This window comes from Solanum tuberosum, unplaced genomic scaffold, assembly GCF_000226075.1.
Source record: "Solanum tuberosum cultivar DM 1-3 516 R44 unplaced genomic scaffold, SolTub_3.0 scf00351, whole genome shotgun sequence".
NCBI classification, from domain to species: domain Eukaryota; kingdom Viridiplantae; phylum Streptophyta; class Magnoliopsida; order Solanales; family Solanaceae; genus Solanum; species Solanum tuberosum.
Window position 1 is genome coordinate 529,381 of NW_006239276.1, and position 13,065 is coordinate 542,445.

At 33.7% G+C, this 13,065-nt stretch overlaps 1 protein-coding gene across 2 annotated transcripts; it reads right to left on the reverse strand.

Annotated features, from left to right (window-relative positions):
* Positions 1–425: 425 nt before the first annotated feature.
* On the reverse strand, positions 426–5,242 carry LOC102605025 (zinc finger protein WIP2). Of its 2 annotated transcripts, XM_015315260.1 has the most exons (3): positions 4,619–5,242; positions 3,140–3,593; positions 426–751 (listed from the first exon to the last, which is right to left on the reverse strand). In XM_015315260.1, exons 1-2 carry the CDS (start codon positions 5,231–5,233, stop codon positions 3,144–3,146), a joined length of 1,065 nt encoding a protein of 354 aa, XP_015170746.1. In that variant the 5' UTR covers positions 5,234–5,242; the 3' UTR covers positions 426–751; positions 3,140–3,143. The 2 variants fall into 2 exon arrangements, with proteins under 2 accessions (XP_015170746.1, XP_006361385.2); XM_006361323.2 differs by lacking the exon at positions 426–751 and having other exon boundaries at positions 2,954–3,593; positions 4,619–5,241.
* Positions 5,243–13,065: the final 7,823 nt, after the last annotated feature.

Genomic DNA, 13,065 nt, shown 5'->3' on the forward strand with positions numbered 1-13,065 from the left:
TTCATAATTCTCTTTTAAATGCAATATAATATATTTTTTAAAATATTATTTAATATATACTATTTTAATTTCAAATTAATAGTATTTTTTTTCTAATTTTCGTGAATAATAAAATTTTATTTTATTATTAATTTTCATTATAAAGAATACGCAAAAATTAAAAATGGCAAGATGAAAAAAATTTAATTTAAAAATACAATACATGATATGATAATTTAAATACAAGATAACAATACAATACATAACATAATAATTTAAATACAAGATAACAATACAATATAATGCATAACATAAATAGTTTAAATACAAGATAAAATACAATACATAACATAATAATTAATTGATCACAACAATAATTAGAAATCCGGTAGGTTGTTTCCAGATTTAGCACTATTCGGAAAAAAATTAGGATATGATTCCGAAAATTGTTGCGATTGTGGTTGTGATTGTCGATTTCTTTTTTCAAGTATTCGTTGTTGTTCTCATTGCAGGTAATCACGAACATTTGGATCACTAATAGTTTCTAAATTTTTCATTAAAATTTTAGTTTCGTCTCTAAATTCCTTAGCTTTGATATATCTATCTAGCCTTTCGCCGTCCTGTTGTTTGGATGTAGCAGACTCTGATAACATCTTCCCAAGTCGATTATTTTCGATTTTGAAAAGTTTAGCTGACGAAAGACCTTCATCTTTTGATCTCTTTAATTTTGATTTCTTCACCCCAATAGGCTGTTCAAATGAAGTGTAATGACCTGAAAAATTCTCATTTAAATTAAGTGAAAAAGATGATAAGTTAGGAGATGATACTATAGGTGATGTAGGACTAGGAGCCTCAGACTCGATTGCAAAGTAGAGCCTTGTCCTCGAACTTTTTGCAATCACGTTTTGCAATTATTGCAAGATCGTCACATTTTTGGAGAAAGGAAGTGCTACATGATATAATGACTACATGTATTATACTGCACAACATGATAATTGAGGATGAACGTGATCTCAATGCACCAATTCAAGATGCCGTAGAGGCTCCAATAATTTCATATCACATTAAAAATTATATAAAGTAATTATTTGGGAAAAAAGAAATAAATGATTTATATTATGAAATAAGAAAATAAGAATGAAATAGAAATAATAATATAATATTGAGGAGAGAGAAAAAGATTCCTTTTTAGAGAGTAAAATAGAGAATTGGGTTGGAGTTGATGGTCTGAAAAAATAGAGAGCTCTATATTTGGAGAGTAAAATAGAGGATTGGGTTGGAGATGCCTTATTGATGGTCTTTTTCTAGTAATCCTCTAATTTCCTTTCTCATTTTTAAAGCATTCATTTATCATTCCAATGAACTGATTAACATCATGAAGAGAAAAGTTAGTCTTGATTACCCCAGTAATCATTTCTTATCCGATTTATACTCTTTCCGTCCCATTTTATACCCTCTGTTCTTATTTACTTGTCCACTTTTCCTTTTATAATTGTCCCTAATTACTTGTCCATTTTGACAAATCAAGAAAGGTCAATTTTTTTTACCTATTATACCCTCAATTAAATAATTAATTACTTTGAAAAATGTAGAATTTTTCATCCACTTCATAATTAATAGGGTAAAATGGTAAACTCATTATGTCATTAATTATTTTCTTAATAGGTGTGTCAATTCAAAAGTGGACAAATAATTAGGGACAAAGGGAGTATGAGTTAATTAGTTTGACTTGACACGAAGTTTAAAAAACAAAGAAAGACTTTTGAAATTTGTGATCTTAATAAGTGATAGATATTTGTGTGACTATAAATATCTAAAATAAGTGATAAATATTTGTGTGACTATAAATCATATTTCATTAAGAATAAAATAAGTATTTTAAAGTTAAATTATTATTAAATATAGAAATATTTCATTTATTTAGGACCGACTAAAAAAAAAAGTAAATCATATAAACTGAAATAGAGGGAGTGTATTATTGAATAAATAAATAAGTGGTGCAAGGTCATCATACTTTTCTCATAAATGTCTACGTTATGACTTTTTAGAATTATCAAGTGAAATATTTATTACACTCAAATGGAAATAACTTTGCATTTGAGTTGGTAGTTGGAAGAGGATTCATAGGAGACTGTCGTAGGCCGGACGATATACGTACTTGGCGATCGGAAAACAATTATTAAGGTGTGTTTGGTAGAAATTTTTCTATATTTGGAACATATTTTTTTTAGAAAAACGAGTTTCTTAAAAATAAGGAAAATTACTTCCTGGAAATTGGGAAAACAAGTTGCATAAGTAATATTCTAAGTTTATTGTCTTCTCCATACATCCAATCCCCCAACCCCCACCACCTCCGAATCCCCACTCTCCATCACATCCCGCCTCCATAATATTTTGATAGATAAAATATAAATATTATTGGCTTACTAATTTTTTGATTACTTAACAAATACTAGAAAATAAGTAAGAAAACCACCTATTTTCCAAAAAAAATAAAAATTTGTGAAAATATTTTACCAAACACAATATCACTTACGTATATATATCATCATGCTTGAGGTGACCAATTTTTTTTCACTTTGCATCAATCAATAAATGCATAGTAAAAGTCTTTTGCATAAAGTTCATAAACCATACATGACTAATTAATACATACTTGATGAATTTTTAATCTCAATTTATCACTTAATTATGGTAATTTCCCGAGTCCCCAGAAGTAGTTTTCTTTTAAAAGTAAAGATGAAGTAATTTGTATTGATGTTATGAAATTAAAATTGTTAAGAGTATTATTGATTTGTATATATAGTTATGGTAAAAATAAGGTAGGTGGTTTTGGGTTGGACATTAAGTCCCACACATATGTTACATGTTTGATGGAGATGTTTTTCCCATACTTTACGGGCAGTGTTTCCCATGTTCAGTGCCCATATCATATGGTTTTGTTTCTGTGATAAAGTAGTAGTACATCACAATGTCTAATTTAACTTTCATCATCAGAATTCGAGCAATCAATTACTCAAAAAGGTGAATACAACATTATATTGAGGTAGCAAATAACTAGCTAGTACAAGCTGAAAGCAAATGTACATATATATATAAGCTAGCTAAATTCTAATGTTTTTGTTTTACTTAATTAAAATAGATAGATGATCGAACTCACCTCCTCATAGTGAGTGAGTGTGTTGGGGATTATCTTGTTCAACTTCAGATGCAGGATCTTCGTCATCGTCATCAAAGCTATGAATCCCATAAGGTCCATGTCCTTGACCAAAAGCCTTAATATGATCTTTAAGAGACCTCTTATGCTTAAAATCAGAACCACAAATGCAGTACCAAAGTTTGCCACAATTCTTTTCATGTGTTCTCCAATCTCCCCTAACAGCAAATGCCTTTCCACATTTTCTACACATGAAGGGCTTAATTCCATGCTTTCTTTTGTAATGTGTTTGAAGTGTTCTGAAATCTTTCAATGGTTTTGCTCTTGGATGATCAATGTTGTTTCTGCACCCAGGTGTGCAGCAATAACAAGGAAGCCTAAGCATACCTGTTGGTTGAGTTCCCCGCAATGATTCTGGTCCTTTTCTGTATTGAGATCCATGCCCCCACATATGCATCTGAAACATATATATATAATATATAATTCACTCAACAAAATGGGAAGATCTTGCACAAATTGAATGATTTTTTAAATACAATACTACACTTAGCTTTTATGTTTTCATTAAATATTTATCAAATAAGAAAATCTGTACATAAATCCGGACAAAAATAGTAATATATATATTTTAAGCTTTTAGATGGAATAGTCACACAAGTTTAAAAATATAATATCAGAGTAACAAGAACCTTACCTTTATTATCTGACACTCAATTTAATAAAAGAAAAATATTAGGTCCGTCAGAGATTGTGTTGCAGACATAATTAAGAATATGTTTTCTCTGATAGGCTAAGATTGTAGATGAGATGGGTCATCTCTTCAACAGAGAAAAAAATTAACCAAGATTTCAATTATCAATGGTTACGTTCATATATATTTTCTCAACATCTTTGTTATACTATTGATTTTATGGAATACTACATTTTATTAGAACAAGCTAGCTTATATGACTGTTATATATGACATACTCAAATAAAGTGTTATATAGTGCATTTGTATGTAATTTTGTAATGCAATAATACCAGTAATCACCATCTCCTTAATTTGCCAAAAAAAGAGAGGAAGAAATCAAAGTATTGACAAATTAAAAATGAAAAAGATGCAGAAATTCAACAAATCTACGATCGTACATAGCTAGACAGTGACAATGATCAATAATTTGGGCAGGAGAATTTTCTTTAATTACTAATTATAAACAGTAATTCCGATCCCTGACTGGTGAGCAGTATTTTTCAAAGGATGTAATGAAACATTTGCCGTGTTGTGGAAATCTGATCTATATAATTATTAGTAGCTAGCTGTTAAGTTCCATCAAGTCTTAGGTAAAATATATGGAATCTGAAACAATTAATAAGTGAAAGATTTGAGAGTAGTAATTAAGTCTTTGTTTGGATCTGAGCCTCCAAAGAGAAAAAAACCAATCTTTTATTGAAGAAGAAGAAAAGGAAATGATCTGGGTCGGTTGAAGAAAGAAAACTCACTTGCATGTTATTGTATCTGTTGAAGGTCTTGAAGCAAACAGGACAAGAGAATTGAGTAGGACCAATAAGAATCTGAGAAGGAGTGGGAATCCAATACTGTCTACTAGTACTAGTACTAGTACTAGTTGTGTTTATCATATTCATGGGGATGGAAAAATCATCATTATTATTATTAGAGCTGAGAATAGAGGCCAAATCAGCACTACTAGGGTTTGGTAAACCTATATGAAGTGCTACTGTAACATCTTCATCTTCATCATCTTTAGTACATGAATTATCATCGATGTCTCTACCTTTTTTGTCCAAATCACTAATACTGCAACAACCTTCATCATCATCATCATCATCATCATCATGTTTTAATAAGCTCAGCAGAGGGAGGGCTTCTTTCAAAGGAGGAGAAGGTGGAGTTTCATAATAATTATTGTTAGGAGGAGGAGAAGGAATATTAGGGTTATTCAGTTTCAGCCATTCTTCTTCTTGGGAGTAGAAATTAGGGTCAGTCATGGGAGCGCCTTTCTTGATTTGTTGGTCAGATATGCTTTTATAGAGAGAGAGAGAGAGAAGAACATATACAAATGAAATGAAATTCATAGATATATATGTGGCTTTCATGGTGCTAGGGTCATCAGGGGGTCCTTCTACCACACTCATTACTACACAGCTAATGGAAAAGGTAAAGGCTAAAGTTGCCTATAATTCTAAATTGCCAATTACACTACCACTATTCATCACACTACTTTTTATAAAAATACTTACCTATTTTTTTAAATTTGTCCTCTACAAATTGTCATATTCATATGAAAAAAGTTACAATGTATATAGTTTTTGAATATCTAAAATTTTATTTTAAAATATTGAATAAATGTAATCTAATTTAACTTTGAAAATTAGTCAAATTGATTTTCGAAAGCGCAATATGCCAACTAAAAATGAACGGATGGAGTAACTTTAAATTTCATTTTCATCCTGAATGAAATAAATTTATAGTCACACATATTTAAATTTTATTTTAGATCATAATTTATTTATTTTAAAAAAAAAATCATGTTAAACTATGTCAAATATAAAGGTGTCACATAAATTGAGAGGGGGAGAATATGTCTTAGTTTGATGATCCAATATGTTCAAGAATGTAAAGAAAAACTTGAATTTGGCCATTTTAATACAAAATCAAAAGTTTGTATGATAAACCAAAAATATCCTTTGATTTTTTCATCTTAAATTTTTCATGTAAATCGTACTAATGAGCATTATTAGGATTAAAATGAGAATATTATATAAAAAATTTAAGAACTTAGTGAATATAAAAAAATGATAATTCTTTTTTTTTTAAAGACTAAAACTGAAAGTAGGATATATAAGTTGATGAAACATATGTAGTAAAAGATATTATAAATGATACTTTATAATAAAAAGTGAAATTAATAACCTAAAATTATTAAGACAAGTGATTTGACTACAACATGTTAAAATTATATTCTAATATTATGAAAAATTGTACACCAACAATCTACTATATATTCGAAGGCATGCAATAACAAAGGGTCGACGTAAATTATTTCAGTAATTTTCCAACATTTGAAGGAAAAAAAAAGACACATTTTTTAACCATACAAATACAATAAAAGACAAAAAAAAGAAAGAAAAAAGGGATCAATCCATGCGGTCCCAATTGATGGCATTGAGTTTACGAGAACGTAAACTAAAACTTGGTTAACTTCCGGATGAAGTATTTGATTTATCGGAGAAGGGCCTAAAATGCCTTTCAAGTATTTGAATTGGTACAAAATTACCCTTCATCCACCTTTCGGCCCTAAAATACTCCTGACGTCTACCTTTTGGCTCAAAAATACCCTCAATGTTAATAATTTGACTCATATTTGTCCTTATTTTCAATAGCATCCTTAAAGTAAAATTATTAAAGATTTATTTATTATATTGCTTAATGTGTTTGGTCCAAATTAAAACCCTTCTCAAATAAATAATAAAAATGATATTTTTAAAATATATTTTATTATAAAATAACTTATGATTCATATTTTGACCCGATACACTTGAAAATAATATTAAAAAAATAATTAATTTCATGAGATATTCATCTTGGCGTATTTTAAATCAACCCCCAATTTATTATAACGTAACCAAACTCATAAATGGAGATCCAACTAAATTCCATACTCACCCCGACTACTGATTGTCCATCTAAAAAAAATATTTTTTCATTAAATAAAATTTTCTATCAATTATCCAAATGTCTTGTTCATTTTCTATTTTATACCTTTTTTTAATCTCTTATTCTTAATTAGGATATCCGGGACTCAAACTTGAAATGAAGTCACATATTTATATTCTTTTAATTTGTATTATTGTTATGGTGGGATGAAGGTGTGGATAAGAGAAATATAATTTTTATTATTTTATTTTGAATTTTGGGTACACACAAAAGAAAAATGTAATATTCGTACATATTTTCTTAATTAAATCATCTTTTATTGAACTAATTATTTCTATATGAATGCATAGTTATTTTCCTCCTTTTTTTCTCTCTTGTTTGTCATTGTAACACCTCGGATTTGAGATAGGGCAACATAGCAAGTTTCAGGACTTCCAGGTGCCATCCACGAAGGCCAACCACGACCCGTGGGTTGGACCACGGACTATAGGTTGGTCCGTGGATTGGCCACCCAAAAGTTGTAAAGGGCCGGGACCACGACTTGACCTACGGACCGTCGGTGGGTCCACAATCTGTGGTACATGGGTCCTTAGGTCAGGCCCAAATTCTCTGAACCTAGTGACGCTTGTGCAGAACGGACCATTGGTTAGTCCACGTTCCATCAGTCTTGAAGTTGTGGGTCGGCAGTCGACAGTTAGTTGAGGGATATTTGGGTCTTTTTCTAATTATAATACATTGATACTACGCCATTTTTCCTATGTCTAAGACCCCTAATTAAATGATTTTAACCCCCAATTTAGTTCATTCAACTCATTCTCCTAAAACCCAAAAGAAGAAAAAAAATTCTTCCTCTCCAAATATTTCTCTCTCTAGAACTTGAAGAAGAAGAAAGAGTTCAAGCTAGGATCAAGGTCAAGTCTCCTTTCTCCAAGCTTTTGTGGGCTTTGATAGCAAGATATGATGCCTTTTCATTCATGAAATCCTTTCGTCCATGGAGCCCCTGAGATTCCATGATAAAAAGTAGAAATTCCCTAATTTGAGTTAGGGTTTTCTTCTAATGTTGTGGGTATTGATGAATGTTGATCCAAAGAATTAGGTTATGATTGTTTATGCATGAATTGATAAGCTTATATGAGTTTAGGATGAATTTACATGTACCCATGTTTAACCCATGTTTCTAAGTTAGAATTTGATATAAATGGGTTTGATGCCATGAAAGGAGAATTTGTGGGTTAGATGTATTCTTGTAGGATGAATGAGATACATTATGAATTGCTTTGAGAGTGAAGAATATATGATGATTATGAGATGTAGTGCTTTGAGAGTAGAACTTGTGATATGAATTGTTGATCATTGATGTAATTGTTGTGGAAGGGATAGTTCCCACTTGAATTGCTTATGTATGAATGTGAAAGGCTTTCTCACATTGAATGATTCTAGGTTGAAAGGATTGCTCACCTAAAATGAATCTAGACTAAAAGACTAAGAAATTGATGAGGCTAGAGGCGATTACCCTTGACCTCCAAATGAGAAGGATATGAGGCGGTTACCCATATTTCTTAGAATTGAACAAGAGGCGACTCCCAGGTTTCTATTATGATGTTGGGCATGTAGGAGATTACCCATGACCCATTAGTGAAATATGTGGAGGTGAGTACCCATATCTTATGATGAAGGACATGGAGGCGAGTGCCCATGATTTCTTATGAAATGATATGGAGGCGAGTACCCGTGTCATATGATGTTGGACATGGAGTCGAGTACCCATGATCTCATAAGATGGACATGGAGGCGAGTACCCATGATCCTATATGTAAGGCAAGAGGCGACTACCCATGAGCCTAGGGAGGCAATGAGGCAATTCCCCATGTCTATAAAAGATAAGCTAAACATGTTATCATATGTGATGAGCTTGGATGATTTCTATAGGTTTCCTTCTATGATGAGTAAGACTAGTGGAGGATTACCCATGTCTTGGCTAAGTATGCTTTGAGGTTACTTGAGAGGTATTCCTCTTATGTTGATATGATATATTATGTGCATTGATTATGCTTATGACTTATATTGTTTAACTCGTATATGCTTATGTTGATGTTGATGCAAGCTATCATATTTAGTATATTCTTGTACTAACGTATACTGTTGCCTACATTTCTTATCCAAATATAGGTTCTGACGTTCCCGACTCTCATCCTCGTGGCTAGGATCTTAATAGAGGCAAGAATTGAAGATTGGTGAGTCATCATAGCATTCGAGGATTTGTCCACCATTTCCTTATGTTATTTTGATTTTTTATGTTTTGAGCATTGTTGTATGGGCTGTGTCCCAATGACTCTTTGCATTAGATGGTTTTGAGACAATTGTATAAGACTTTTGCTTCATTTTATAAAGACTTCGATTTTGTTGAAAATGTTTTAAATTTTTACCATTTTCTATTATCTTGACTATGAAAGCTAAGTGGCTTATATGAGGCCTCTCGGGGTCTTGTATGCCATGTTACTTCTAGGGTGTACCCCTAGGTCGAGACAAACTTGGTTATCAAAGCACAAGGTTTAGAATAGTTCTAGGATGTTTCAAAACCACGTCTAGTAGAGTCTTGTCCATAAGTGTGAAGCGCGCCACATTTATGAATGAGAGGCTACAAGGTGTTTAGGAAACTTCACTTCTTCATTACTCTAAGTTGTACGATAGAGTTTAACTCTATAAGGTCTCTCTGATAATCCTTACCCAATGGTCTACATGATATGACTACTCGAAGAGCTTTTGCTAAAAGGACCAAGGGAGAAAATGTTGAACAAGGAGCTCCTCCTCAAGCTTCTCAAGCTCTGGTTGATCCTTTGATCGAGCAAGTGACTAATGCGGAGTTTAGGACTTATTTTCAAGTGTTGGCTCAAGCCGTGATGGTCCAAGCCAATAGGGAAGTTGTGAACCCTATGAACCCAAATGTCGATACGACGTTATCTAGAGTGAGGTACTTCACTAGGATGAATCATCCAGAATTCTATGGTTCTAAGGTTGAGGAAGATCCTTAAGGGTTCATTGATGATGTTTACAAGGTCTTGACTATCATGGGAGTGACCCCGGTGGAAAAGAAGGAATTTCCCGCTTATCAACTTAAGGGGGTTGCTCAAATTTGGATCAACCAATGGAAGGAAGCAAGACCGATAGATGTCGGTCCCCTTGAATGGAAAAGATTCAAGTATGCTTTTATTGATAGGTTCTTTCCTCTTGAGATGAGGGAGGCAAAAGTGCTATAGTTCATTAATATTCGACAACGAATTATGAGTGTGAAATAATATGCTTTGAGGTTTACTCAATTGTTGAAATATGCCCCTCCTATAGTTGCCGACTCTAGGGCAATGATGATCAAGTTCGTTTCGAGTGTGTCTATAATGGTAGTGAACAGTGTCATATGGCTATGCTTGTCCATGACATGAATATTGCTCGTCTTATGACTCATGCCCAACAGATTAAAGAGGAGAAACTTAAAGAAAGGTCTAGGGAGAACAAGAGGTCTAGAACTGGTGATGGTAATTTCTCTCATGCTAGGTCCGATGGACATGGTCGTCCGAGGTATCGACAAAGGTTTTCCGATCAAGGTTCTTCCAATGCTCCTAGGTCTAACAAAATAAGGGTGTCTAACCCTAAACCTTAAGGAGGTGGTAGTGGGTATCTATTGCCCTATTATGCTAAGTGTGGAAGAAAGCATGAAGGTAAATGTCTAGTGGGTTCCCATGCTTGTTTTGGTTGTGGTAAGATGGACCACAAGATAAGGAACTGTCCTTCAGTTGCTATGAATGAGGGAGATATTCTTCGTAGGGCTTAACCCTATCCTTCATCTGGTCCAAGTGGTTCGGGTACTAGTACTCCCAAGAAAAATAGGTTCTATGCACTTCAGACTCGTGTTGAACAAGAGGATTCTCCCGATGTGGTTACCGGTATGTTGAAAGTCTTTCAACATGATGTTTATGATTTACTTGATCCCAGTGCCACCTTCTCTTTTGTGACTCCATATGTGGCTATGAGATTTGATATGCTCCCTGATGTGTTGTTAGATCCTTTTTCTATCTCTACTCCTGTTGGTGATTTTGTGTTGGCTGAGAGGGTCTATAGAAAGTGTCTCGTCTCCTTATCCCATAGAGTTACTCTTGTTGACTTTGTAGAGCTTGATATGCTAGATTTTGATGTTATTCTGGGTATGGATTGGTTGCACTCTTGTTATGCTTCTATTGACTGTAGAATCGTGTAGTCAGATTTTAGTCTCTGAATGAGCCTGTCCTAGAGTGGAAGGGGGAAATTCTATGCCGAATGGTCGGTTTATTTCTTGTCTTAAAGCTAGAAAGATGATTTCTAAGGGTTGCATGTACCATATAGTTAGGGTGAGGGATATGGATTCCGAAACCCCTAGTCTTGAGTCGGTCACCGTTGTTAATGAGTTTCCGAAAGTGTTCCCAGATGATCTACCCAGTATTCCTTCCGAAAGGAAAATAGATTTTTGTATTGACATTCTCCGAGATACGTAACCTATTTCTATTCCTCCTTATAGAATGGCTCTGGTAGAACTTAAGGAATTAAATGAGCAATTGAAAGATTTATTGGATAAGGGTTTCATCCGATCGAGTATCTCTCCATGGGGTGCTCTAGTTTTGTTTGTTAAGAATAAATATGGTTCACTCCATATGTGTATTGACTACCGGCAATTGAATAAAGTGACCATTAAGAATAAGTGTCCTCTTCCAAGGATAGATGATTTATTTGACCAACTCCAAAGTGCGAGTTACTTTTCTAAGATTGACATTAGGTCAGGTTATCACCAATTGAGGGTGAAGAATTATGATATTCGATAGACGACTTTTAGGACTCGGTATGGTCATTATGGGTTTTTGATGAAGTCGTTTGGTTTGACTAATTCTCCTATGACATTTATGGATTTGATGAATATGGTGTTTGAACAATACCATGATATGTTTGTGATTGTGTTCATTGATGATATATTGATTTATTCGAGAAGTGAGGATGATCATATCAATCATTTGAGGATTGTGTTGCAAATTCTTAAGGAACAACAACTCTTTTAAAATTTTAGCAATGTGAGTTTTGGCTAAGGTCCATAGCTTTTCTTAGCCATATTGTTTCAAGCAAGGGTATTGAGGTAGATCCTAATAAGACGGATGCGGTCAAGAGTTGGCCTAGACCTTTATCCCCTTCATTTATTAGAAGTTTCTTGGGTTTGGATGGTTATTAGAGAAGGTTTGTTGAGGGGTTTTCTTCGATTGCCTCTCCATTGACAACTTTGACTCAAAAGAGGCTAAGTTCATATGGTCCGAAGCATGTGAAAGGAGTTTCCAGGAATTAAAAGATAGGCTTACTTCCGCTCTAGTGTTGACTTTGCCAGAGGGGACGAATGGTTTTGTTGTTTATTTTGATGCCTCGAGAATTAGGTTAGGATGTGTGCTGATGCAAAATGGGAAAGTGATAGCCTATGCTTCAAGGCAACTTAAGGTTCATGAGAAGAATTATCCTACCCATGATCTTGAATTAGCGGCGGTGCTTTTTGCCTTAAATATTTGGAGGCACTATTTGTACGGTGTTCATGTAGATGTGTTTACCGACCACAAGAGCCTACAATATGTGTTTAATCAGAAAGATATAAATTTTCGCCAAAGAAGGTGGCTTGAGTTACTTTAGGATTATGATATGAGTGTTCTCTATCACCTCGAAAAGGGGAATGTAGTAGCGGACGTTCTTAGCCGATTATCAATGGGTAGTACTTCCCATATAGAAGAAGATAAGAAAGAATTGGTATGAGATGTACATAGATTGGCTCGATTGGGTATTCAGTTGATGGACTCCACCAAGGGTGGTGTTATGGTTCATAATGGTTCAGAATCATTTTTTGTGACAGATGTGAAAGCTAAACAATGTCTTGATCCGACTTTAGAAGAATTGAAAGAAGTGGTGCTTAAGAAATCCGTTGAGGCTTTCTTCCAATGGGGAGATGGTGTGCTTAGATATCAAAGTCATTTGTGTGTTCCGAATGTTGATGACTTAAGGGAACAGATCTTGTCAGAAGCCCATAGTTCTCGATATTCCATTCACCTGGGAGCCACCAAGATGTATCGTGTTTTACGAGAGATCTATTTGTGGAATGGGATGAAGAAGGATATTGAGGGATTTGTGGCTAAGTGTCCTAATTGACAACAAGTGAAAGTTGAGCATCAAAAACTGGGAGGTTTATCCCAAGACATTATTATTCCTACTTGGAAGTGGG